General features: G+C 38.8%; 1 protein-coding gene across 3 annotated transcripts in view; it reads left to right on the forward strand.

Moving 5' to 3' along the window:
- The window catches only part of HLCS (holocarboxylase synthetase), a 216,137-nt gene that overhangs the window by 163,759 nt on the left and 25,695 nt on the right, over positions 1-26,683 (forward strand). For all 3 annotated transcript variants that reach the window (XM_074970152.1, XM_074970147.1, XM_074970150.1), the window contains exon 7: positions 25,323-25,390. In XM_074970152.1, coding sequence (XP_074826253.1) covers positions 25,323-25,390 — 68 coding nt within the window. The remainder of the gene's footprint in view (positions 1-25,322; positions 25,391-26,683) is intronic.

Genomic DNA, 26,683 nt, shown 5'->3' on the forward strand with positions numbered 1-26,683 from the left:
AACAGGAGGGAAAGCAAGAATCAAGTCAGTCTTACACAACTTGTTTCTGAGATCTTTGCTCAAGAGAGGCTACTCCTATTCCAAATCTGTGCTGCAGCAGTCTGATGATATATATTGATCTAACTCACCTTTTAGTCACTACTGTGACTTTTATGACAGTGCATAAGAAGAATATCTTATATTTGCATGTAGTTGCACATGGTGTCTAAAAGCTCTGGTTTTAAAATGCAACAGAGAACTAATAAATGAGAACTCTGCCTTTATTTACATCTGTATTCAAAGTATTGCATAGGGTAGGCATATTCTTAATAGATAATTATTTGAGGAGCTTAAGAATATAAGAATGGCCATACTGGGTAAGACCAATGGTCCATCAAGCCCAGTATCCTGTCGTCCGACAGTGACCAGTCCCAGGTGCATCACAGGGAGTGAATAGAACATGGCAATTACGAGTAATCTATCCCCTGTTGTCTAGCGTCTTAACAGTCAGACATTTAGGGACACCCAGAGCATGGGCTTGCATCCCTGACCATCTTGGTTAATAGCTATTGATGGACCTATCCTCCATCTAATTCTTTTTTTAACCCAGTTATACTTTTGGTCTTCACAGCCTCCCCCTAAGAGCATAATTTCTTGAGGTGAATTATTTAGGATTTGTGTTTCTAATAGTTCCACTAGTTCTGTAGGTGTTTGTACTCTGAAAAAAGGAAAATAATCTGTATACATCTACAGTGACTAATGAACAGCTGCCTAGTTGTAAAAGACGGATGGCTGTTAAAGCTGTTCTGTTGACACAACCCCTGTGCATTGTAAAAAGGGACCATACTCTTTTCATAGAGCAAAAATACATTGGAAGTCTTTGTGACTTACTGTGTAAGTGGAAAGATGGTGCACTAATCCTTTTGTACATATATGCTTATCATGGCAACCACATTGTTCTGATGGTTTTGTATAGCTCTGAGAGAATTCAATGTATCTGTTAAAAAGGGATTTTGGAAGAGAATGTTTATCATCGTTCTAAGAAATGTGAATGTTGGAATCTTGGATGAGTTAAGCCAGTCAGCTTGATATTTGCAGGGTGCCACTCATTGTGTTCAGTTTTTTTGTTTTTGTTTTTTGCAATCACTATTTTTTTTAATAATCTGGTTTTATCATTCAGTAGTTTCTGAAAAACAAGGACAATAACAGCTTAGGTACCGACTGACTAAAGAATTCATATCCTGATTATTTTAAAAATTAGTAAATATTTAATAGGTTTGAGTCAAAATATGATACCTGTTTCAGGTTTGTGATAATTCAGCATTTCTTGTGTAAATTTGTTATTTACTAAGAGAGAACAGAAGGAGAGGGTTGGAGAAGGAGAAATGCACTCTAGATCTAGGAATTTAATGGAATCTACAAGGATCCGAACCATATCTGTAATATGGAAAGGCACAATGATCTAGTATCAAGCATTTTATCCTCCTTTAAAAATTTTTTTTCATGTGTTAGAGTTATCTGGGAACCAAAAATAGATTCTTTTTTTTGTCAACTTAAATGTGAAATGCATTCACATTTAAGATATTAGTTTCTAAATATATCCTTGTAAAAGAACTACTGAAATTATTTTCCAGGACTATTGTTCAGGGGTGGAAGATAATGTGTGTTTATCATGATCCCGTTTTTTTGTCAGAATGCAGCACAAAGTGATTATTCAGGACGTAACAACAGCTCAAATTGAGTAGTTTCCCATGCCTGTGTAAATCTGTTCATCTAAATCCTACTCTTCGCTTAGTTCGCATCTATGTAAGTTGTAAGATAACATGTACATTGTGTTTATTCTCTGCTCATAATATCTTCAGTGTGTAAAAGATGCTCAGAAAAAAATGTAATAAACATTCTTTAACAAAATCTGGATTGCACATGTCTAATTTCTCTGCTCACATACCAATAAAAATACCAAAACTGGCATCAATGAAAATAACTTCACACCAAAAAATTAGAACAGTAGCACAATAGTCATTGTATTCAGTAGCAGGATAGTGTTCTAAATTTTGGTGAGTATAGATTAATTTAAGGAAACAAAAAATTGGAGAGGAGAATAAAGGTTTCAAAGTGTATTTTTTGAGTACAAGTGTGAGATATGTTGAATGTTCAAATGAGATGTAAAGATCCCTTGGTACTTTTTTCATAAGAGTTAGGAGTTGAGTTACCCTGGCCATATTTCCGGTTAATTGTTCATCTTAGGTAATTACATGCTGGTTACCTAAATTCCTCTTATGGTTTTAAATTGGATAAATCATTTACCACATTTTGTGCAACATACTGTTAAGTAGTGATGATGCTGTGTGTTGTTAAACAATTGCTTTGGTTAACCCCAGAGGAGGTCTTATGTGATTGGTCAATGAAGTAACCTTTGTGTCTTGATTCATAGAGCCCTGCATGAATACAAAATTTGTATCCGCATCTGATCTGCAAAAATGGTCCATGAATATCTGCATCCGTGGATATAAAGCAGATATCTGCCGACTTGCAGAACTCTATCCATTCAACTTTGTAAGGTGCTTCTGGGTCTTTTAATGTAAAAAGTACTGTTTAATTGTAAGATCACAGTGCTTGTGTGTTTGCAAGCATATAGCAAGGAAAAAATATATTTTTTAAAATGACCTAGTGCCTTTCATCCAGAGATCCCAATATGCTTGATTACTTCACCCATCAGTGAAATTCTGATATGGAGGGTGATAGTTCTTAACCAAATATGCAGCCACGTATATACCAAAATTCAGGACAGAAGAACACGCAGAATACTATGGCTAAATGAAAATACTTCAGAATTTTAAGTAGGCAGAAAGTAATTGTACAGTTGGAATTTAGTTAAGATATTTGGACTGATATTCCTAATTTGGAGTAGTAGGCATTAATTATGGTTTAGAATAGATTAGATTACCTTGACACAATGAACCATAATGACCTAAAAGAGCAGTTACATTTTATTATACCAGTGATTCACAAATTATTAAAACTTTGAGACTGAGGATTCTCTGTAGGTACAGAGATAAGTCTATTGAGAACCTTTTTTGCAATACCTGTACATGTATTTAATGCTCTCTGGGGATGGTATATGTATTTTAAAGTGCACTTGGAACACCTCAAGCAATCTGATATACACTTCGGGAATGTCTGCACTGCAGTTAGACACCTGCAGCTGGCCAGTGCCAGCTGACTTGGGCTTGCAGGGCTCAGAATACGAGGCTGTTTAATTGCAGTGTGAATGTTCAGGTGGGACCCCACAGGATTTTAAAGCCCGAACATCTACACCACAATTAAACATCCCCATGAGCCCAAGTCATGGGTTTTTAATTGCGGGATAGACCTACCCATAATCTCATCACTGTTAGTATAAGAACCAAAAAATTATTTTGGAGTCGTATGAGGATCATACCTAATAACTCACTGAGAGGATACTATCATAGAATCATAGAATATCAGGGTTGGAAGGGACCCCAGGAGGTCATCTAGTCCAACCCCCTGCTCAAAGCAGGACCAATCCCCAACTAAATTATCCCAGCCAGGGCTTTGTCAAGCCTGACCTTAAAAACTTCTAAGGAAGGAGATTCCACCACCTCCCTAGGTAATGCATTCTAGTGTTTCACCACCCTCCTAGTGAAAAAGATTGTCCTAATATCCAACCTAAACCTCCCCCACTGCAACTTGAGACCATTACTCCTCGTTCTGTCATCCGCTACCACTGAGAACAGTTTAGAGCCATCCTCTTTGGAACCCCCTTTCAAGTAGTTGAAAGCAACTATCAAATCCCCCCTCATTCTTCTCTTCCGCAGACTGAACAATCCCAGTTCCCTCAGCCACTCCTCATAAGTCATGTGTTCCAGTCCCCTAATCATTTTTGTTGCCCTCTGCTGGACGTTTTCCAATTTTTCCACATCCTTCTTGTAGTGTGGGGCCCAAAAGTGGACACAGTACTCCAGATGAGGCCTCACCAATGTCGAATAGAGGGGAACGATCACGTCCCTCGATCTGCTGGCAATGCCCCTACTTATACATCCCAAAATGCCATTGGCCTTCTTGGCAACAAGGGCACACTGTTGACTCATATCCAGCTTCTCGTCCACTGTAACCCCTAGGTCTTTTTCTGCAGAACTGCTGCCTAGCCTTTCGGTCCCTCGTCTGTAGCGGTCATGGGATTCTTCCGTCCTAAGTGCAGGACTCTGCACTTGTTCTTGTTGAACCTCATCAGATTTCTTTTGGCCCAATCCTCTAATTTGTCTAGGTCCCTCTGTATCATATCCCTACCCTCCAGCATATCTACCTCTCCTCCTATGTTACAAACCATCTCAATTGCATCATTTTTTAAAGGAAAAAATATAATTGAAGTGCAAAATCTCCATAGTTAACCTTTACATTTTCAGTGCTGAATGAGATTTTAATCATTACGTTTTAATTAAGATCAATGGGAGTGACAAGGCAAGAACCCTATGCAATTCTTTGACAATATACTTCTTTGATTTAAGTGCTTAAAAACTTAGAACTTTAGTTAATACTTTCAAGGGTCTGAAAAGAATGCATTTAATAGGATGCTGCAGGACCTAAGAATATTCGTAACATAATATCCTCTCAGTGAGTTATCAGGTACTGTATGATCTTGATACAACTCCAAAATAATTTTTTTGTTCTTGTACTAATAGTGATGACTCAATGAGATTATGGGTATGTCTACACTGCGATTAAGATTTATATATGTATACACACATTGCAGGGTTATACAGCTTTGGATAAAAGGATTATCACAAGTGACTATTTTTAAGCACAGTACCCTTCTAAGTCTATAGAACACTGGTGTATTCTGCCTTTTGAGCACCCTTTTTTCATTAAGTAAATTAGTTTTAGAATATTCAATTAAATGTTTTTTAAAACTGTATTTTTTCTGAATTATTGTGCCGTTTATCTAAGCACTGTGTTCTGTTCAGTTAGTTTGAAAGAAAAAATTTGGAGAGTTAAATTTTCATCATCAGAAGGAAATCATACCAATCTAAGTGCTTTGCTAAATATTGCCAAGGGGTGAGCAAAGTCATATTTTTGCTTAATGTATATAAAGCTATTCTGTTTTGCTTGTACATTGTCTTGTACAACAGGATACATGTTTTTTTGCTTGAATTCTAGTGCTGTAATCCATTTTAGATCATTCTGCAGACAATTTTACACATACAAATAGAGATAGTATGTGTCATGGGAATAGTGGTGAGGTGTGAACCCTTTCATTTCTAAATCACAGGTTCGAATCCAATCTGAGGTCCAGTCCTGCAAGTTGTTCCATGTAGGAGGACTCATGGTCACATACAGAGCCTAGGGGGTCCACTCATGCAGAATAAATTTCATGATCATACTCAAAATTAGTAGTAACCAAAAGTCAGAAAAACTACTATACCCCAAAAGTGGCAGTAAACTGTTACATTGCTATAGCATTATCCATATGAGGATCTTAAAGTATTTTACTAACCGGAATAAATTAAACCTCACAAGACCTTTATGAAACATTGTAGATAAATATTAAGTGCATTTTAATACAGGGAAATTGAGTTGCAGAGGCTATGACTTTTGCCCAAGTTCACTCCGGTATTTATGGAAGAAATTGCATATATAGGTAGAAAAGAGGCCATGTCCAAACAGAAAAGAATTTGATTTTATATAATGATTCAAGAATCTCAAGCCTTTGAAGTAACATGAAATTCTAGAAATGTAGTAACTGTGCAGACAAATGGATTTGATAATAGCTTGTCTGCAGTCTTGGATATTAGAAATTATTTTATTGACAGGGAACTCTCGTCAGAACATCAGTATCATCCCCTACCTTTTTTTAAGTAACTTGGGACCTTCAGTGTCAAATACGGACCTACTGGTGTTAACTGTTTGTTTGCTGTATCCAACTTCCTGTTTCTTTTGCTGTAATATGGAAACTTATTGATTCTGTTGTTTTTCCATTCAGCTTACATTAATGCTGAATTGTGTCATGCCCTTCCCACTATACTATTTTTTTTAAAAGTACCTGGAGGCTGCACCACAAACATTCGGGTAAATAAAAGCTTCATGGGCTACAGAATTCTGTGGCAGTAGAAACTTAATCTCAGTTTGTTTGGAAAACTGGTAGCCATGTGAACAGCTGCATTTCACGGGGCCCCATGGCAAGCTGTCCTACAGATAGTGTTTTCAGTAGCTTGCACGGCAAATGAAACCATAAGAAAGAATTTAGTCCAGATATGGTAAGCAGCTACATCAATCACCTTGCCTGCCAGGCTGCTTTGCTCCCTTTTTCTTTCAGTCCTAACCTTCCAGTACATTCACTGTATTAAATATAAGATATAAACATAAACAGCGTATTAATTTTGGTGGCTTGAGCAGAAAAATCAAATGAAAATTAGCCATTCACAAGAATAATGACAAGTAAGGTCTGGAAATGTTTTACCTTTGATTAGGTTAGTTTTTCTTTAGCACCTCATATTCTGTTTAATCAGCAGGTTACTTTGTCCTCTTATATATTACTTTTTAAAAAATGGTTTAATATTTTAACTTCCAATTAATGCTGCTAACCTGCTTATCAAGTATTTGATAGTAAAAAGCTGTATTAATAACTGATTTGTCTGATTGCTGCGTTAATAAGTATGCATGCAAATTTAATTTTGACTGTCAAACATTGTTCAATTGTTTGTGACATAGAATGTATCGGCAGGAGGTGGTTCATGTCTGTTGATGTGTTCCTGTGCAAAATCAGATTTTTATATTTAGTGTGTGTAGATGCACAACTCACAATTAATGTTCTACCTAGAAAGTATCCTGTTACTAAAGAGACTTGCTTAATGAACCTGTCCATCGAGCATCTTTAGGACACTTTTGAGATTGATAGCCTCCAAACTTGACTGATTTTTTTTCCCTTCTGCTCAGTACCATAGTTCGTACTGTGTTATCCTTCTAAAATTCAATTATTTTTCTTCAAGGAAAAAAACACTCCTAAAACCTCAAGAACACAGCAAAAATCAGGGTTAGTAACCATACAATAATAAATCAACATGCATGTGTGATAGGGAGAAAGTAACTAAACCTATTTTGGCCACTATCTTTCAAGGAATTGCTGTAGTAGGGAGCAAAAATTGATTTGGAAAAAAAAAAAAAACTTGCATTGGTAATGGGATCTGGAGCCTTTGACCTAGGTCATTGGTGTGAATACAGCCCAGATTTGTATTGACAAGAAATTGTTACCATCTGAAGGTTATTTGGTATGTGTAAATGAGTTAATAATCTGATCTAGTAGACATATGTTCTCATCACAAAAACTGCCACCAGATAGGCTCCTTGACTGGCAATCTCAGAATTCAAGGCTTATTGAAAGGATACACTGTAAGCTTCACCGTTTACCAGAGATGGAGCACACTGGTGGAGCAGTATTTTATCAGAGGACTTATGCTGTTGCTGACCATGCTGTAACCCTTCTAGGGCCAGGTAAAGGAATCTGTCTCCATATTGCTGACTGGCAGTTTTCTTGAGCACTGAACTCCTAAAATTACAGCAGAAATTAAAAAATGAAATATAACATCGGTGTCCTTTTAATTGTGTAGGAGCCTGTTGATTTTATAACCTCTTGTCATATTCTGGGTTGCAATCCAGACCAGTGAGGGATTGTGTTACTGCCTGTCCTGTAATGCTGGGTGCCTAAGATGGTCTCCTGCTGAAGCCCTCTTGTCTGAACGCTTCCAGCTAGTGTACAAGTTTTGTGTGTTAAGTAGCTCTGACTCAGCAATTCTGATTCCGGCAACCTGCTTGTTACACAGCTGCCACACTCTGGCCTCCCCCAGCCTTTGTAACATCTGGCAAGATGATCCCAACACACCCCAGTCCCGAATTTTCCCAAAGCCATGTGTTCAGGAATGTCCAGCTTTCTCTTTGACTACTCAGAGAGATATTAAGGTCTGTTTGTTCCCCTAAAGATACAATACCCAGCAGCTTGCCATTTAACTGGAATTAACTTTTAAATTTAATTTCAGTTTAAATCAAGCACAGCGCTTGGGTTGCCTAGATTAAAAGTAAAACAAGTTTATTAGACAAGGGAGATAGGATTTTAAGTGAGTTCAAGTATGAAGAATAGAGTTAGAAATGGTTACAAACAGATAAAAGTGAAAAACAATTTCTAGAGACAGAGAGTTAATAAAACTATGGTCTTGGCTCAAGGTAACATTCTCATCACAGTACCTTCTGGCAAGGTGGCTGACTAACCCCTCTCCCACAAAGTCCAAAGTGCTCAGTTCTTTGTCGTCTTAGATGAAAGATAATTTGGAGTTTTTCGACCCTTTCTTTTATAGTCCAGTAAATCTTTGAAATAGATTTTATTTTTTTAAGATTACAAAAGTAAAGTTAATTCAAGCTATGAGGAAGGTGACATAGAGTCTGATGGGGAAGAAAGTTCCATGCTGATTTCTTCCTCTGCTAAAATGCAAATTGAACAGTTTCTTTCAATCTCCTCCCCCTGCTGTGATGCTGAGTGGCTGTCTCCTCCCCTTGTTGGCTTTATGGTCCTGATTATCTTTTATGTAAATTGTATTCCCATTTTCTTTTAATGTACCTTGGAAATACCTTTCAGGTGGCAAAACCATATTCCTTTGTCTAGGTTGGGGTAACTTTAGCCCTGCCTAGCAGACACACTTTGATAATGTAATTTCCAATGTCTTTATAATTTTGAGTTTGTCCCCTGTTCATACACCATGCAATAACATTAATGATCAGTATGTTGTTAGTTTTCTATTGCTATCTTACATGACACCTTCTAGATACAGATTATGACATTAATGAGCTGGATACCAGGTACCAGTGAGCCCCTTGCTGTCTTGCATTGGGATGTTGTTCATACCCCTCTCTAAATGAACTTAGAATACCTTAGTGAAAGTTTCAGCACCTGAAATAAGTAATTTCTGAAAATAACCTTAGTTGTATTATTTTTAGGATCTATTTTTAATCTTTTTACTTTCATATGTGTGTGCATATATGGCGTAGGGTAGATAAGCTGTGATGTAGGGTAGATAAGATGACATAGATAATTGCCTGTTATGTACAAGATGTGTGAATGTGCATATAGCTATGCAACCACACTGACATACCCTTGTTTTTGTTTAAATAAGAATATTGCAATCAAGCACAGTGTGAATATCACTCTACAAAATCTAGCCATTACCCTGCTGGGCATGGCAGGTTTTGTTTTATGAAGCAACTTTAAGTATCTCCATCTTCATTTTTTATTTGTAATAAAACACGGAGAATTTCCATGTAGTTTCACTTTGAATAAACACACATAGTTGTCTCAACTTCAAATTAAGATTTGTTTGTTGTATGTGGCTTTGTGTATTATGCATGTCAGTTTTCAAGGGTTTGTATAGAAGTAGAGCAAAAAGACACTAACGCTCTAGAGGGAATGTTCTGTACTTTGACAAAGGTCTGTTTGATCATGTCTGCATTTGATTTCTGAGTGAGTGTCCCAGCTGTGTTGCTTGCTGCATACTAATGAATATAATGTGAAAACATTGTCTGAATTGGGTGCATCTTGTCTGTTACAGTGCTCTGATTAAGTCTCTAGTTAAGTTCTGATACATTAATTCCATGAATGTATGACTCTGTCCAGCATGATATATACAGCAGTGCACCATTGAAATGCCACGGAAAACACCATTAAAATTCCACGAACCTTATATTCCTGTGTGTTCGTGTCTTAATGATAGTTGATTTATTCCTTGGTCTTGGAATATATTTAGCTCTTCTATACATTTTAGGGCCTGCTCCACTGAAATCATTGGTAGTTTTCCCATTTGCAACATACATGTTTTGTGTGTATGAGTTAGTTATGTTTCCCTGTAGTGGCTGGACTGCAAAGACCTACCACTGTTATAGTCTGAACTTTTATTGTTTTATCTACATTTGGCCTGGTCAGCCTAAAAACAGCAGGATCCAGGCCCATTATATGATTATCCTTATTACTGTAGTACTTAGGAGTTCTGGTCTTGGACCAGGATGCCATTGTACTGGGTGTTGTAAAATCCAGAATGAAATGTTGGTCCCTGCCCTAAAGATTGTACATTTGCTTATAAAATAAGAGACAGCAGAGGGATGCAAACTAGCTGTTTGAGTAGTACAGGGAAACAATGAGACAGTATTGGTCACTATGGTGGGCAGTGGTCTCAGCACACCAGAGGGCTAACCATTGTTAAGCTTTTATGTAGACATCACAGCAAAGGTGAGTTTGGAGGAGGATAAAGAGATCATTTTATGTATGTGGACAAACACCTGTCAGGGATGATCTTAATAATACTTAGTTCTGCCTCACTGCAGGGGATTGGACTAGATGACATATTGAGGTCCCTTCCAGTCCTACGATTCTATGATGCTTTGTTTATGGGACCTTCCCAAGCATCAGGGGCAGCACAGGAGAAAGTATGAAGATGATTGTTTGAAAACTTAATAAATGGGCGTTGGAGGCTGGCTTCACAGAGAGTACACTTACAAAGTTTGTGGATACCAAGCTGGGAAGGGTTGCAAGTGTTTTGGAGGATAGGATTGAAATTCAAACTGGAGAAATGGTCTGAAGTAAATAGGATGAAATTAAATAAGGACAAATGCAAAGTACTCCACTTAGGAAGGAACAATCAGTTGCACACATACAAAATGGGAAATGACTGCCTAGGAAGGAGTATTGTGGAAAGGGATCTGGGGGTCATAGGGGATCACAAACTAAATATGAGTCAACAGTGTAACACTTGCAAAAAAAAAGCAAACATAATTCTGGGATGTATTAGCAGGACTGTTGTAAACAAGACACGGGAAGTAATTCTTCCACTCTTCTCTGTGCTGATTAGGCCTCAACTGGAGTATTGTGTCCAGTTCTGGGGGCACCACGTTTCAGGAAAGATGTGGACAAATTGGAGAAAGTCCAGAGAAGAGCAACAAAAATGATTAAAGATCTAGAAAACATGATCTATGAGGGAAGATTGAAAAAAAGGGTTTGTTTAGTCTGGAGAAGAGAAAACTGAGAGGGGACATGATGATAGTTTTCAAGTACATAAAAGTTTGTTACAAGGAGGAGGGAGAAAAATTGCTGTTCTTAACCTCTGAGGATAGGACAAGAAGCAAGGAGCTTAAATTGCAGCAAGAGAGGTTTAGGTTGGATATCAGAAAAAACTTCCGAACTGTCAGGGTGGTTAAGCACTGGAATAAATTGCCTACGGAGATTGTAGAATCTATGTCATTGGAGATTTTTAAGAGCAGGTTAGACAAAGACCTGTCAGGGTTGGTCTAGCTAATACTTAGCCCTGCCATGAGTGCAGGGTACTGGACTAGATGACCTCTCGAGGTCCCTTCCAGTCCTGTGATTCATGGACTGAGTGGAGGTGGGAGTCAACATCTTCAATAGCGAATGAATGATGATAGGTAGGGTGGGGATAGGCTGAGAAGGGCCTTGAAACTGAAAGACAAGCATCTTCTGTTTGTTGCAGTAGCCTTCTCCAAAACCACCCCCTTTGTTTTTCGGAGAAACAAACACCAAACTGGTATCTATCCCAGTCAAAAGAGGAGTCTGATACTCTGTTGCCATCTGTAACCATGGTGTCATGTGAAATCCAAACTGCAAACTTCAAACCAAAACAAACTGTAAATTCATTAACATTCTCCAACAATAATCACAAAGTGGGGAGGAGAGAGTGGGCTTTGTGGTGGAGGACAGAGCAGGAAGGGATGCTTCTTTGCTTGCTAATATCATCTACACTGTGTCCCAGCTGGCCAACTCAAGAGACCTCTTACATGTACCAGGAGTATTGGATGTGAGCGCTCCTCATACTCTTACTGCCCCTTTGGGCGAGTTTTGCAACAAGACAACCCAAGGGCATGGACTGCTCTTCAGACCCTGCCCCGCAATCCCATATGGCTTTCTTCCAAACAACAAGGTCAAACACCACTTAAAGGGATTTTTCAATTTGAAAATTGCTTTTATCTGAAAATTATATATCTGAAACAAAATTATCTGAAAATTATCTGCAACAAAATAGCAAAAAAAAATATCTTTTTTCAGTTAACTTTGTGCATTTCGCAGCACTTTGTATAGCCACTTTCACAGCTCTCTATATAGGAGGAGGCCTGCGACTATTACCCAGAGCAGTGGTGGGATCCCATGGTATGAGGGCAGGTGTGCTTAGTGCCCTGGATTGTCATCTGCTCCTGTCCCTGGGGCCTTCACAAAGTTAAGGGGATATACTTCCTGCTTGCTTTTGGAGAACCCAACTGAAAAGGCTACACTGAAGCCTCTGGATTTACTTGTACCAGATTTGGCAAAGAGAACCCACTGTGTTAGGATTTAAATATTAGTTAAGTTTTGTGTTGAGTCTGTGGTATAATTTTACATCATGGTGGCTCTTTCTGAAGTCCACAGTGGATGCTCTGGCTAATGTAATATAACTTCCTTATTTTGAAGCACCATCTTAATTGACCATAAATTTAACTCTTGGAGTCTGCCTTCAAGGTGGCACTATTGAATATTGGGAGTGTTAAAAATCTTTTATACATTTTTTGGAAAAAATGAACTTTTTTTGTGTGTTTTTGGGCATTGGCTCTTGCAAGAGAGAAGTGCTGTATGCTTTAGTCCTGAAGTTAGAAATCTTGTTTTTCGGTTGACATTATTGGTTAGCAGCTAACGTGAGACTGTGTTACTTATAGAGGACATTATTCCCTAGTTATTAGGGAGGGACATGGATGTAGAACCCTATGTGTTTGGCTGTTTGTTTTCATTTCTTCTTTAAAAAGAAAAGATCATTGTATTAAAAAAGTAATGTATTTTTTCTAGATTTTTGTCTTTTTTAGTTTTCTTATTCAGATGAGAGCTGAGTGAAAATAAAATTTCTGCCCATGGGAAATTCTGATATTTTAACATTAGTTTTCCTCCCAATTCAAGCAGAAAACTGAAATATCAACATCTTTTGCAGAATAAAAAGTTCTGAAAAAAATTGTTTGTTTTCTGTTGTTGAACCAAATCAAAATGTTTTGTTTTAAGTCAGCTCAATATAAAACTTCATGTGCCTGTGATGCCATGGTGCCTCATGAAAATTTTAATTCAGGTGCTCCTTGCCCCCACCCTCCCCTGGGGCAGGGTTCCATGACTAGACTAGAGCTCCCCTGTTGCACCTGCAGTCCTGTGATTCCCATGATGTGTCACATGGCTTGGTCAGAGGAGAGACCGCATGGAATCATAGGAGATGTAGAGTAGCGAAGAAGCACAGCCAGTAGGGGAAAACTGAACCTCGCAGCCCCAGAACTACAACTTCCATGAGGCACTGAGACACTGTAGACAAATGCAGTTTAATGTTGAACATGAAACTAAAGGTTTTGGTTCAATTCAACAAACCAAATGTTTTGAGCAGGTTGAACCAACCCAAAATACTTAGTTTAGATTTTCCTGGTGGAAAATCAAGTTTTCTACAAAATTGCATTTTCTGTTTTAAAAAAATCATTTCCATGGAAAATTCCCAACCAACTGTAGTATTTTAGAACAATAATATCCACAATGGACAAACAACAAATACTGTACAAATGATGATAACAAAGGAATAATTCTGTGAGCTAAGTTGCGTGTCCCCTTCTCCAGTATATCTCCGTAGCAATCTGATGCATTTCTCACTTGTAAACCTGTTTTTTCTTTGAGAGAAATTATTCCCATATCACACAAAATTCTTCTGTTATGTAGTAATCTTATAAATAACAGCTCATAGGGAGCAATTTCTACCATGCCACATATAAGTTTCTTAACAGTGAAGGGGTGAAATCCTTGCCCTGTTGAAGTCTTTGGGAGTTTTGCTATTGAATTCTGTGGAGCCACGACTTTACTCAAGAACTTTTCTTTTAAAAAAATCAGTCTGTTTACACAGCTAAAGACAATTGCAATCAGTTTTTAAAAAAAAAAAAAAAAAGATCTCCAGTGTACTTGATGGCAAAAAAAGAAATGTAGCTAATATAATTACGATTCATCTGGTAACTTACAAATCCTTACTAGCTCTATACCATTTATAACACCTGATCAAAAATGTCTAATATTGGTGTATTGCCAAATAATGTTAGGTTTCCAACCAGATTTCCACTCTGCTAGCATACATTGTCCAATATGCCACACTTGAACAAGTGTGGAGGAATACAAGAAATTATTTGTATGAGTTTAAATTGCTTTAACTTAATGTTAGACTCGCTCACACTTTTGGTAATATGTAAATGTATAGAAAGTCCATCTATTCATTTCTGAATACTGGGTAACATCATAGCAGAATTTTTGGGATCATTTTTGATCCTTTGAGAACTTCACATACTCAGCAGCTGACTTCCCAGTGGTCTGTTGCACATGGTCCATCCATCTGCTCACTGATTTTCCATTACTACAATGACCTGACACCATTCCTTCCGTGATAACTTTCTCAGGGTTATTTCCATCTGTATGCCTGGTGTGATCAAAGTAGATAAATTTATGCATGTTGATTTCCGACAACGGAGTCCACTTCTCTTCAGTAATATTTCAAACATAAGTGTTAGTCTTCTTTTCCATCCAGGAGATATGCTTGAGTCTTCGCCCGCACCACATCTTAAATGTTTCAGTTTTTCTCTTGTCAGCGGTATTGTTTTTCCAGGATTCACATCCATAAGTCACTATGGAAAAAATTAAGCTTTTCACTGGTTGAATGTCATACATTTTGCGATGCCATGGTTTTTTCACACTTCTGTATTTCATCAAAGCATATATTTAACTCAAATTTCCATCTCTCTCTGAAAAATTGAAAAGCACAAATAGACTGATGTAGTCTGAGAAACATTGCATAAAGTATTGAGACCAGATGAGAGGTAGACGCAAGTTTTAGTAATAGGAATTTCAGGTCTCTCTCCTTCCATTAAGTGGATGGTAGTGGTGCAGCCTTCATAAAGTTCCTGGACCAGTTGGAGAAAGCTTTCAGGCATCCCGAACTCTTGCAGTGTGGCAAAAATGTGCTGGTGGAGCATGGATTCAAAAGCATCAGCCAGGTCGAGCCACACTATGGCACATTGTCTCTGTGCCTTCCTGGCCATGTGGATGACCGTCTGAAGGACAAAGTTGTGTTCCTAACAACCTTCGCATGACATGAAGCCTTGGTCCAGGTGATGCCATTTTAGATCCAGAGTGAACCTATGATCTTCTTCGAAGATGGGCAAGCATACCAACACTTTGGCACGCCCACGGGTTTCCTCATCCAGCAGACATCTGAGTGTGCCATCGCAGAGATTCTATGAGATGTGGCCAGGATTGACTCCTCCCTACTGGCACCATGGCAGAAGATCAAACTCCTTGAACACCTTCCTGATCCCCCATATTTCATTCGTCCTGAGGGGATCTGCCATGGCGAAGGTACTTCTTAACAAGGCAAACAACGCCATCAGGCAGCTAGTGAAGAAGTGGATGTTTCTTCTCCAGAGGGCCAGCAATGAACTGGTGTACATCTCTCACAGGCAGGGCAGCACCAACGTCCCTCGAGTGGGTGATCTGTGCAACAGTGCGGTGATCACTCACGCCTTCTAACGTGCCCGGATGCCATGGTGAGGAACATCGTGAAGAGTGCTATGCAGGATGTCATCAGGAAACAAATTGCCAGGACCCCCTCCAACCAAGCTGTCGCCACCTACCTGAGTGGCTCTCTGGAAGGTGAATTTGTAAGAGAGAAGGGAAACTGTGCTTCGCTCTGGACTCATGCCCGCAATGCTATGCAACACCTGGAGAAGCGAATCGGTTGCCACTGGACATGGTGCAAGGAACGTCCGGAGCTGGGTGTTCTGGTGTCACAGGTGACAAATACAGAGCACACAATCATCACTCAGAGAGGTAGAACCATGCTGGAGAGGATTCTCAAGGATGCTATCCACTCCAGTAGATGGAAAACCTGAAATGGAAGCCAGACCAGTGCAAGGCCTTTGAGGTGACATGCAAGTGGGATGCCTGCAACTGCTTCCTCCTTGTGGGCATCTTCTCCCGATTTGCCAACTGTAGGTTCATCTACAGGGACTGGCTCAGCTGCATCCTGCTGAAGGGAGTCGTCCACCAAGGGAATCGGGACAATCGATGCAGGAAGTGCGCCTATGCCAACGAGACACTACCCCACATCTTGTGTAGCTGCAAGCTCCATTCCAGAGCCTGGCAGCTGTTACAAAATGCCATCCAGAATCGTCTAGCCAGAGTCATCCTGCCACCCACAGGGAAGGTTGTTGTGAACTCCGCCATCCCTGGAACGGACAGCCAACTGCGACCAGACATCATCACCAACGAGGAACGGAAGAATATCATCATGGAGGACATCATAGTGCCCTTTGAAAACAGGACCCTAGCCTTCTATGATGCCCGATCTTGAAAACGGGAGAAATGCACCCCTCTGGCCGACACCTGGAGAGCTAGGGGCTACGAGGTTCAAACTCACGCTCTGATCGTTGGAGCCCTGGGCTCATGGGACCCCAGTAACAAGCAAGTATTAAGAGAATGCGGAATGAGTCAATGCTATGCTCAGCGGCAACTCATGGTGTCAGACACCATCAGGTGGTCGAGGGACATCTAGAACACATTGGCAATACCAGGAGAGATGAGCTGGAGCGCCGACCAGAAGTGAAATCAGAAAGTAACTGAAATACTTCTGTGAGGGATTATATCTACTAAGGGACAACCTATCCTAAATGCTCAATTACTGAGTGACAATCTACACTCATTCCTATATTTGCTTTCTACAACCAATTCTCTGTATAACTTTTCATGAGTGGTGTACCCAAGTATTCGGATTCCAATACTAAACTGTATCATTAAACTTATTTAACTAAAATTCGGTTATTGCAGATTATGTGCTATATATATTTTATGACTTTTAAACCAGATTTTGTACTTTTGGATAAGCTCTACATCCAGATGTACAGACACTCTTTTCTTACCCTGTGTATTATATAATTTTAACATTAGCTTTATTAAATGTATATAGTGACTCAAATGCTTTAGCCCAACAGGAGTGCAGATAACAGAAGTTTCATGAAATCTCAGTTGATTGCTTTCTTAGTTAAAACCCTTTTACAGAAAGAATACAAAAGTGCTTGATAAGTCATTCAGATATAAAGCCACAGCAAAGACCAAAACAAACACCAAGCAACATAGAAAGGATGTTATTTTTTGTTTTTACAATTATAACAGGAAAATTGTTGTGTAGATCTTTAGTCATCAAGGAAGCAATGAAAATAATAGTTAAGAAACATGGGAATGAGAAGAATGTAAACCTAGTATGCTCTTAGGTGTAAAGCACCAAGCACATCAGCATCACTTATCAGACCTGTCAACTTGCCAAGGCTCAAATTTGGGACACAATCCTTCCTGAAATGAAGGATGCAAAATTCAGAAAAATCATTCAGGAAAGTTAAAATGCTGTGGGATTCTTTTCTTTTAGTGTAAATGACTTTCTGTAGTTTGAGTGTCAGTTCTTTGTCTAATATAAATAATGAACAATGGAGGTGACGATAAACCATCTTTGTGTGGAACATAGGTAACATAGGGATTAAAGGTTTCAGAGTAACAGCCGTGTTAGTCTGTATTCGCAAAAAGAAAAGGAGTACTTGTGGCACCTTAGAGACTAACCAATTTATTTGAGCATGAGCTTTCGTGAGCTACATCCGATGAAGTGAGCTGTAGCTCACGAAAGCTCATGCTCAAATAAATTGGTTAGTCTCTAAGGTGCCACAAGTACTCCTTTTCTTTTTATAGGGATTAAAATGAGTGATGTACCTCATTTTGAGAGATATTTAAGAGGTATGGTGCTTAACAATGGATTTCCCCTAAATATTTTAAAAGAAACTTTAACTTTTGCAAATTTGTCGTGAAAACCTCTGTGTCAAGGTTTTGTTGTAATTTTGTTCTTGAAAATAAATAATACATTTCTTCTTTGTTCACAGAGATATTTGTTTGCATTCTTAGCTCTGTAAGATTCTAGGATGGTCACCATCTGTCCTCTGAAACCTATGATGGCTGAGTCAGTGTGAAGTGATGCAAACAGCTACAAGCGTAGTTGAAAGCTTTTTTTGTTTAGAATATCACCAGTTCAGTAATCACTGGGATTTGAAGTCTGTTACTTGCCAGTTATTAAATTCTCAGCCATTTTCAGCTTTTTTTTACACTTTATGAATTACATCTGGATGACAGCATGTTTTAATATATATTTTATTTTAATATAAATTGTTTATATAGTGTCTCTTGTTCACAATTATCCCAAAGTACTTGACAGGCTGTTTGGGAATTATTTCACCCACTGCTGAGCCTCTTCGTGGAACATGGCAACTAGTTAACTGTACACAACAGTTCAGGACAGGAAACAGACTGAAGAGAAATTTTGGTAGGCAGAATGTAATTACCCAAATTGGAATTTGGTGAGGACACTGGGCTAAAACCTCTGTGCTTGGAAAAAGTGCCCTGCTTATTATCTCATTTGAAAGATGATAGCTGACAATGTTGTATGAACAGTGCATCCTGTTCTGACTCAGAAGGAGTTCTTTACCATCAGAATGCTTGAGTTTCCTAACAGCAGATTAAGTTAGTGGATCCAATATTAAATTGGAAGGAAGCATGCCACCTACTGAATCACCAGCACTACTCCTCTAGTATCTGCCTTTACCTTTGAATGTCTTTCTTCCTGACATTGACCGGGCTTGATTCTGCTTAGTGTGTGAAGCATGATGAAATTGTAGCTCAAGGTGACGTGGCTACAGACTGCATTGTGTATATTTTAATTATTTTACAGCAACCAAGCAATGTTTTACTCTGGACAAGAGCAGTTAGATCTGTTCTTGATCAATATGTTTATAACTCTCTGGTTCACTTCTGAAGATATCATTCTTAATATGTTGTGATAAATTTGTTTTATTGCATCCCAATAACTACTCTGTTTGTTAAACCTTGGCACTGGAATTCATTTTTAATGAAATCCATTTCGTTTCCATTTATTTTGTTAGCTTTTCATAATGGTTTCAGTAGTTTTTTTTTTTTTTTCAAGTAAAGAAAGGTCATGAATTGAAAAGATTACTTTTTTGAAGGAAAAAATTAAATGGTTCAGAATGGGTTTTTTAAATTAAATTGAAACAACTTAAGTCCTAACTTCCCCTCACATCTCCCTTGGAAACTCCCTCCTTTACTGTAACCTTGTGGTCTTGATGATATTCACAGAGACGCTGATGTACTGAATAAAGAAGTTCTTTAAGTTTTGAGTTTTGGAACATTACCAGTGTGTCTGAACCCAGGCTTCAAATTTTACTGGCATTTTGTTGGCAAACCAGTTTTTGGAGTCCCTTCTTATTTGAATATGTTTCCTGATACCTTTGGCTATGTGTTACTGTGTTTTTACATTCTGTCTCTTTTTAAAAAAAAAAAAAAAAAGTATATATAAAAGTAGAATAAACATATACAAAGAACTAATTTTAAAATATCTGGTATAAAAGTAGAATAAAGACACAAGAAAATTACCAACTGAAAATTCAAAGAGCACAAAAAAATAAGTGCCATTTTTATTGCCGAGGTACCAAAGTAGCAATCCCCTGTCCAGTCAGTGGGCCCAGTCCTCAAAGCACTTTAAATGAAGCAGTCACAACTGTGTGTAGCCACATTGACTTCATCCTCCTCACGATAGCACTATGTCTAGTAATAAGTGTTTACAGAATTGGGCCCTACGGTTGACACTCTTGTTGCTAGTACAATCCCCCAACCCCCTACCCCACCCCAGAGTGTGTGTAACTGTAAGACATTTGGTTTTCAACCTGTGGTCCCTGGATGCCGGGGGTCTGCAGACTGTGTAAAGATTTCCAGAGGGGTCTGCACCTCCATTTGAAAATTTTTAGGGGTCCACAAATGAAAAAAGGTTGAAAACTACTCCTGTAAAACAACCTTGTTAGCCCAATTTCGTTGACGGTATCAGCAGACACAGGTCAGAAAAGATATGATGACCTTAATATGGTAGATTCTTCTTTGTACAATATGTGTTTATAGAAAGGTCGGAAAAACTAGCACTGTAAAATTCCAAGGCTTTTTGTAAATCTTTTTGGAACACCTTCATCACTTTTTTTTTTTTTATAAAGAGGATGCAGGAAACTAATATCTGGAGACTTAAAAGAAACTATTGCTTGAAATGATCACTTTGCATACTAGCACTAATATGGGAAAAGGCTGTTTTATGTGGAAGCTGCTTGGATTTCTGCTATAAAAGAGAAATTTACTGGCATATTGATGAACTCCAACATGTAATAATGACTGGTAGGGTAGAATGTCTCTGATTGTGTTGCAAGTACTGCACTAAAGAATCAACAATTTCAGGTAGTCTACGCTGTGTAGAAATAGATGCCTCTCGAAAAGTAGCTGGGATTAGAGGCCTTTTCTGTGTAATTACACTGTGAAAATAAAGGGTAATGGTAAGTTCAAAAAACCTAGTGGAATATATTGTTAAAGATGAGCTTTTTTTTCCAGTGGAAGGAGTTGTTAACTTGAAAACTGTTCTGCTCACAAAGATGCTTTTGTGTTCCCATAGATAAACTCATCATTTTATTAGTATATTTTGAGTTTAGTTAGAAAAACAAGTAGAAAACCTACAGTGCATAACAACTTGGGAATGGGGTAAAGAGTTCTTTAGCCTGTTGTGAATGGCAGGCAGTACATAAGAGAAAACGGCGTGGATTTTTAGCAAAGAGACTGAATGATTTGATACACATTAGCCTTGAGTCTGCATTTCCTGACTTATGTGGGATTTAAACTAGACCCATAGCTAGCTTTAATGTACATTTATTGGGGGAAGAGAGATTGTTTTTTTAAACTTAATTGAATTGTGTACATGCTCAAACAACTTACTTACCTGGTGAATAATTTACTATTTTATTCTTTGAAAGGGGCAAAACCATCCCTCCCTAAAATTTGTTATAGGACTTATTGTTAGCGTGCAACAAAATGATGTTATGCGGAATTCTGCTACGAAGCGTATTTTTATAAATGTAAGAACTACGAATTGGAATGGAAATATCAATAGAACTGTCATTTAGAAGTAACAATCTTTTCAGTAATGCATTTTAAGATCTGACACCTTTTCATCCCAGATGCTCCTGGGGAAAGCCTGAATTATAAAACCATAAATGGCATTATGTAGTAACGTCTGAGCATTTCTGTGTCAGTGCATTGGATCCTTGATTGACTTATCTTCTTTTATATGGTCCTATGGACCTTTGTAGCTATTGAAAATATTTTAAACTCTGTCAAGAGGAAGGCTTTATTTCAGTACGGTTTATTCTTTAGAAAAGTATCCAGCTCAAACTGCCATTACCTAAATTAAGATGATGGATTACACATCGGATATCAGGCAGTATAATGAAATATATAAAACATGTCAATATGTACACTGCGAAGGATATAATGGCCTATGGCTACGGTTAAGTAATAAAAATGGAACAGAGAGTTGGCAGGTGACCTCCTTGTCTGAAATATCATAGGAGACTTGGATCAAGTGGCGTGTCCTTTTTTTCAGTTTGACTAAAAAATATTATCTTCTAATACTAAGTGTTTCCAATTTTATGGCATTCTCTGTAAATGAAATCATAGTAACTATAATCAAGCAACTTGAAGGGTGTGATTTTTTTTTTTTTAATCCCTCCCTTTCCCCATCCAGGACAAAGACATTCAGAGTTAAGGGTAGACGTCTGTCTCTAACCTATGCCCAGGTATTTCAACATCTGGAATGTAATGTTTCCTTTTGTAATACCTCTGCAATACTGTAACACAGCAGGGTGCATTAATGAGACTTTCAGCTTTAAACCCACAACATCAATGAAATGTATAGTTGTCAGGCTGTTAACATTATTCAAACGTAGTTTTTGTGGTTTGAATTCCCATTTTATGTTGCTATATACACAAAAGCCATTACATTGGCTAGCTGTGGGGACTGATGGTTCTTTGGCCCTGATATTTGTATGAACCATTTAAGTATTGTTTACTACTTTTGACAACATAGACTATAAATTATGTTGTGGAAAATTATTAATGTGCTCGTGTATTACCATTTAATATTTCAGTTGTTTTAAACACCAGAAGTGACCAGTTCACAGTTTGTCAGGTACCGCAAAAAATTTGTGGTGGTGAAGAAAGTTTGAAATGAAATTAAAGCATTTTTTTCCAGAATCACATAAATGCTTTTCTTTATCCCTGCCTGTTGAGTATATTTAGTTTGAATGGGTCAATCTTCTGGATTCATCAGTGAGGTCTTCTGTCTTAATTCATTGTGCAACAATGAGAAACACAGAACTTTATAAAAACATTGACATGAAGGGGGAAGTGAAATAAGAGGAAATGAAAGTATGAGATGAGTTCATCATATTACATTATGCCATTGATGAACCCCCTTTTCCTCCTTCAATCTAATCTGTCACAAATATAATCATTTATTTCTTCAGTGGGAACATCCATCGCTAAGAATGTAAAATCCATCTACAATTGCTTTTTTCTAGTAAAGAAAATTCAAACAACTTTTCTTTTCCAGAATCGAAACAACCCTGTCCACCCCCAAAAAAACAACACAATTTATTAAGTTCAGAAGCACTTTATTATTGCCATGGAGCTGTGTGGCAATGCCTCCAGGGCTATCTCAGATAGCAGAAATAAATCTGTCTGCCTCCAGTTGTCTCAGCCTAGGTATTAGGAACTTCCCCATGTTGTGTACCTCCTTACAGAATTTCCTCTTGGCCTAAACAGTACAATCTCACTGTTCTCAAACTCTGTCTTGTTAACTGCTGCCAAACCTCTAACAGCTCCATGCATATGTTCCCTTAATCATATCTCTTTGTTTTAGAGGTCTGTGTTTGGTTTCAGAACTAACTTTTTTCCTACCCTGATTTTTTTACCATTTTTTGTAACATGACTATCTATTGTTTGCCTGATAATTAAAGAACCTAGATCATATGAACAGAGAGGTGACAGGCAAGTTTGTTTCAGTAAAATTTGTAATCTGTCCTTAGCCCCATTTCCAAATTTAAATTAATGTCCTTGTTGGAGTACCATGAATTCAGTATTGTAGTTGAACAGATGTTAATGAGTACGAAGAACCTCTCTGGCTCTGCTACTGGCTCCCAACACAAGGAAAGGTATACTTCAATACAAAAGGTTGACCATAGATAGGCAATCATAGTCTCAATAAGCAATTTGTCGTGTCCAAGAGAAACAATTCTCAAGCTGTATTTCATGTGAAATGGAAGTGGGACTGGCAAAGACATCTTCTGGCTAGTGTTGTTTGAAAATGTTTCACATTGATTCCTGCAATAATGTGAAAAAAACATCTGTTGGACCTGTTAAATCTTCAGTCAGCTGTGGTTCAAGTATTTCTAATTAGTAAAGTGTTTTATAGTCCAAACCTCTCTTTCGCCCTTAGAATAACCTACTCCTTTGATAGTCGTGTGAGCAATTGAATCATTATGCAGAGATGTTCTGAGATTTCAGGAAGTGGTTACTTTTCTGTATTTTTGCTCTGTTTTCTCTCTTATCTAGCCACAGCCATTAATAAAATACCACATTTCAAATTTTTTTTAAAAAAAGGGTGGGGGGCAGATGAATAGCTCCTTCAGTAGCTATCTGCCATAACTTTCATTCCCGGTAGGCAGCAAAGGGTGCACTTGTACTTACTAGTTCCGACTATACAGCGTCGTCATCTTGGTTACAGGAGGACTTTGAAGTCCTTGAATCTACTTCCTAAATTCATAAGAAATAATTTTGAATGCCACTTACTCTTGTCTGATTAGTGCTTAAGGCAGGGGTGAGCAAACTTTTTGGCCCTAGGGCCATATCGGGGTTGCGAAACGATATGAAGGGCCGGGTAGGGAAGGCTGTGCTTCCCCAAACAGCCTGGCCCCCTCCCACTTTCTGCCCACTGACTGCCCCCTCAGAGCCCCTAACCCATCCAACCCCCCCCCGGCTCCCTGTCCCCTGACTGCACCAATCCCTATCCACACCCTGCCCCCGACAGGCCCCCCGGGACTCCCATGCCTATCCAACTTCCCCATCCCCTGACCTCCCCCACCCCGAGAACCTCCACCTCATCCAACCTCTCCCTGTCCCCGCCCCTTTATCATGCCACTTAGAGCAGCAGGACAGGCTTATTGGAAAGCCTGGGAGGTGGGCAGGCGCAAGCTGCACTGCCCAGCAGGAGTGGCGGGCCAGAGCGCTCCCTGTGCAGTGGCGTGGCTGCGGGGGAGGGGTCAGGGGCTAGCCTCCCCGGCTAGGAGCTCAGGGGCCCGGGCAGGACGGTCCCGTGGGCTGGATGTGGCCCACGGGCTATAGTTTGCTCACCTCTGGCCTAAGGCAAAACCAGTTTCAAGTTAAATGAACTATTCTTTATTTGCATTAAAAGTGAGATTTTTCAGACTATAAATTATTTACTAGATTTATCTTGTATAGCCAAACACTGGTAACATCATGGGGATCTTTTTTGTCTGTTTAATATCTCTCTTCCCCAAAACTTAAAATGAAATGAAGAAGGATCATAATAGTGTTGAAATATGTTTTAAACAGTTCTCATAGTAAGATTTTTTTTTAATTTTTTAAAAAATTTTTAAACTCATTTGGTGGTGTTCAAGTGTACTTTCTACATATTCCCAGAGGAAAGTTAGTATTCTTTTAAGTTAAACTATTTTAACAGCAGAGCGCAAGCCTAAAACAAACCAGTGTTCTCTAGAGTTCTCAGAAGGTGTAGATTTATTTACTGTAGTTAAATCATAATTAGTTCTCAAGGGATAGTGTATCTTTTAAACTGCTTTATTGCCACCATATTGGTTTTCTAAATAATCAGAAACTGCTGCTGTTATATTCTAGAGTATGAACAAAAATTTGCTCTAAGTAGAAACAAATGTCTGGAATCGCTACTTGTCACTTATTGAAGATAGTGACACAAGTTAGAAGAAATAAGTACTTCCCTGAGAAATACTGAAGAAATACAGCCATCAGCGTTTTAAAGAGCACCTTAAATGAACAATGGTCATATCTTTTTTCCAGAATTAGAGATTCAGTATTATTTCACTTGATCATTTTTCAGTTAGCTTCTCTTTTTGGATTTTCCATTGCCCTTTTCACCTAATCATAAATTATAACTGAAAATGAATAAATGATGTAATTTGATGTAAAATATTAGCTCTCTATTTAAATGTTGATGGTAGATTTTCATGAACAAAGCTGACTGTTCTAGCTGACAATCTTTTTCCTTAATTGGCAGGTTGATGTTCAATTTGCCTCAGGAAATGGATTTAATAGCCATTGCAGTTCGACAAACACAAGGGAAAGGTAAGTAGGTTTTCTTGCAACACTAACAGAAAGAAGATAGTTTATTGCATTTATTTAGTAATGTAGTTTATGTGGATCATTTATAGTAGGGCTGTCAAGCGCTTAAAAAATTAATTGCGATTAATCACACTGTTAAATAATAATAGAATACCATTTATGTAAATATTTTTGGATGCTTTCTACATTTTCAAATATATTGATTTCAGTTACATCACAGAATACAAAGTGTACAGTGCTCACTTTATTTTTATTTTGGATTACAAATATTTGCACTGTAAAAAAACAAAAGAAATAGTATTTTTCAATTCACCTAATACAAGTACAATCCCTTTATCATGAAAGTTGAACTTACAAATGTAGACTTGTGTACAAAAATATAACTGCATTCAAAAATAAAAGAATCTAAAACTTCAGAGCCTACAAGTCCACTAAGTCCTATTTCTTATTCAGCCAATCGCTCAGACAAACAAGTTTGTTTACATTTGCAGAAGATAATGCTGCCCGCTTCTTGTTCACAGTGTCACCTGAAAGTGAGAACAGGCATTCCCATGGCACATTCTAGCTGGCATTGCAAGATATTTACATGCTAGATGCCCTAAATCCTTCAAACCCAGGACGAAAAAGGAGCAGGATAATCGCCTGAAAGGGAAAGGAGAGGGCTGGGGACGAGCCAAGACCCGCACAGGACAGCTCAATGCCCCCTTAGGGAAGTCGGGCCCCAGCTCAAGTTGAGCGGTGCAGCCCATCCCATACCTTTCCTGCGACTCCGGATAGCAGTACAGGCCTCCGTCAGCTTCAGGTGCTGTCGACACCTGAAGCCTTGCAGGCAGCTCAGGAGATCCTGATACTTGCGGTGCCGCCCACACCAGCTCTGGTGGTACTCCGATCTCGGGGTAAACCCGCCTTGGGGCCTCCACGTATGTCCCGCCTCAGCGGCACAGTTCCCCATGACGTGGGGTGTCCCACCACCGCTTCCCCGCCCAAAGCTGTGATGCCTCAGAGCTAGAGGCGCAGGCTCAGTGGAGCCATCTTTGGTCCCCAGACCTTGGGTACCAACAGCAGGATTCGAGGTGTACCTCACCTGCAGCCTGGCACAGACCCACTGAGGCATGCAAGGGCAGAGGCACTGAGACTGACCCCTCACATCGCCAAGAGCTTGGTACAGATCCTGGGATTGATCGGGGGACCGAAGCCACTGGTCACCAGCCCATCGTCATCAGTCTTCAAGATGGCGATGGCCCGATTTGGGAAGATCCTCCCAGCAACCGGTGCGTGATAGCTCCCGGTCTCACT

Source organism: Natator depressus, chromosome 1 (genome assembly GCF_965152275.1).
Source record: "Natator depressus isolate rNatDep1 chromosome 1, rNatDep2.hap1, whole genome shotgun sequence".
NCBI classification, from domain to species: domain Eukaryota; kingdom Metazoa; phylum Chordata; order Testudines; family Cheloniidae; genus Natator; species Natator depressus.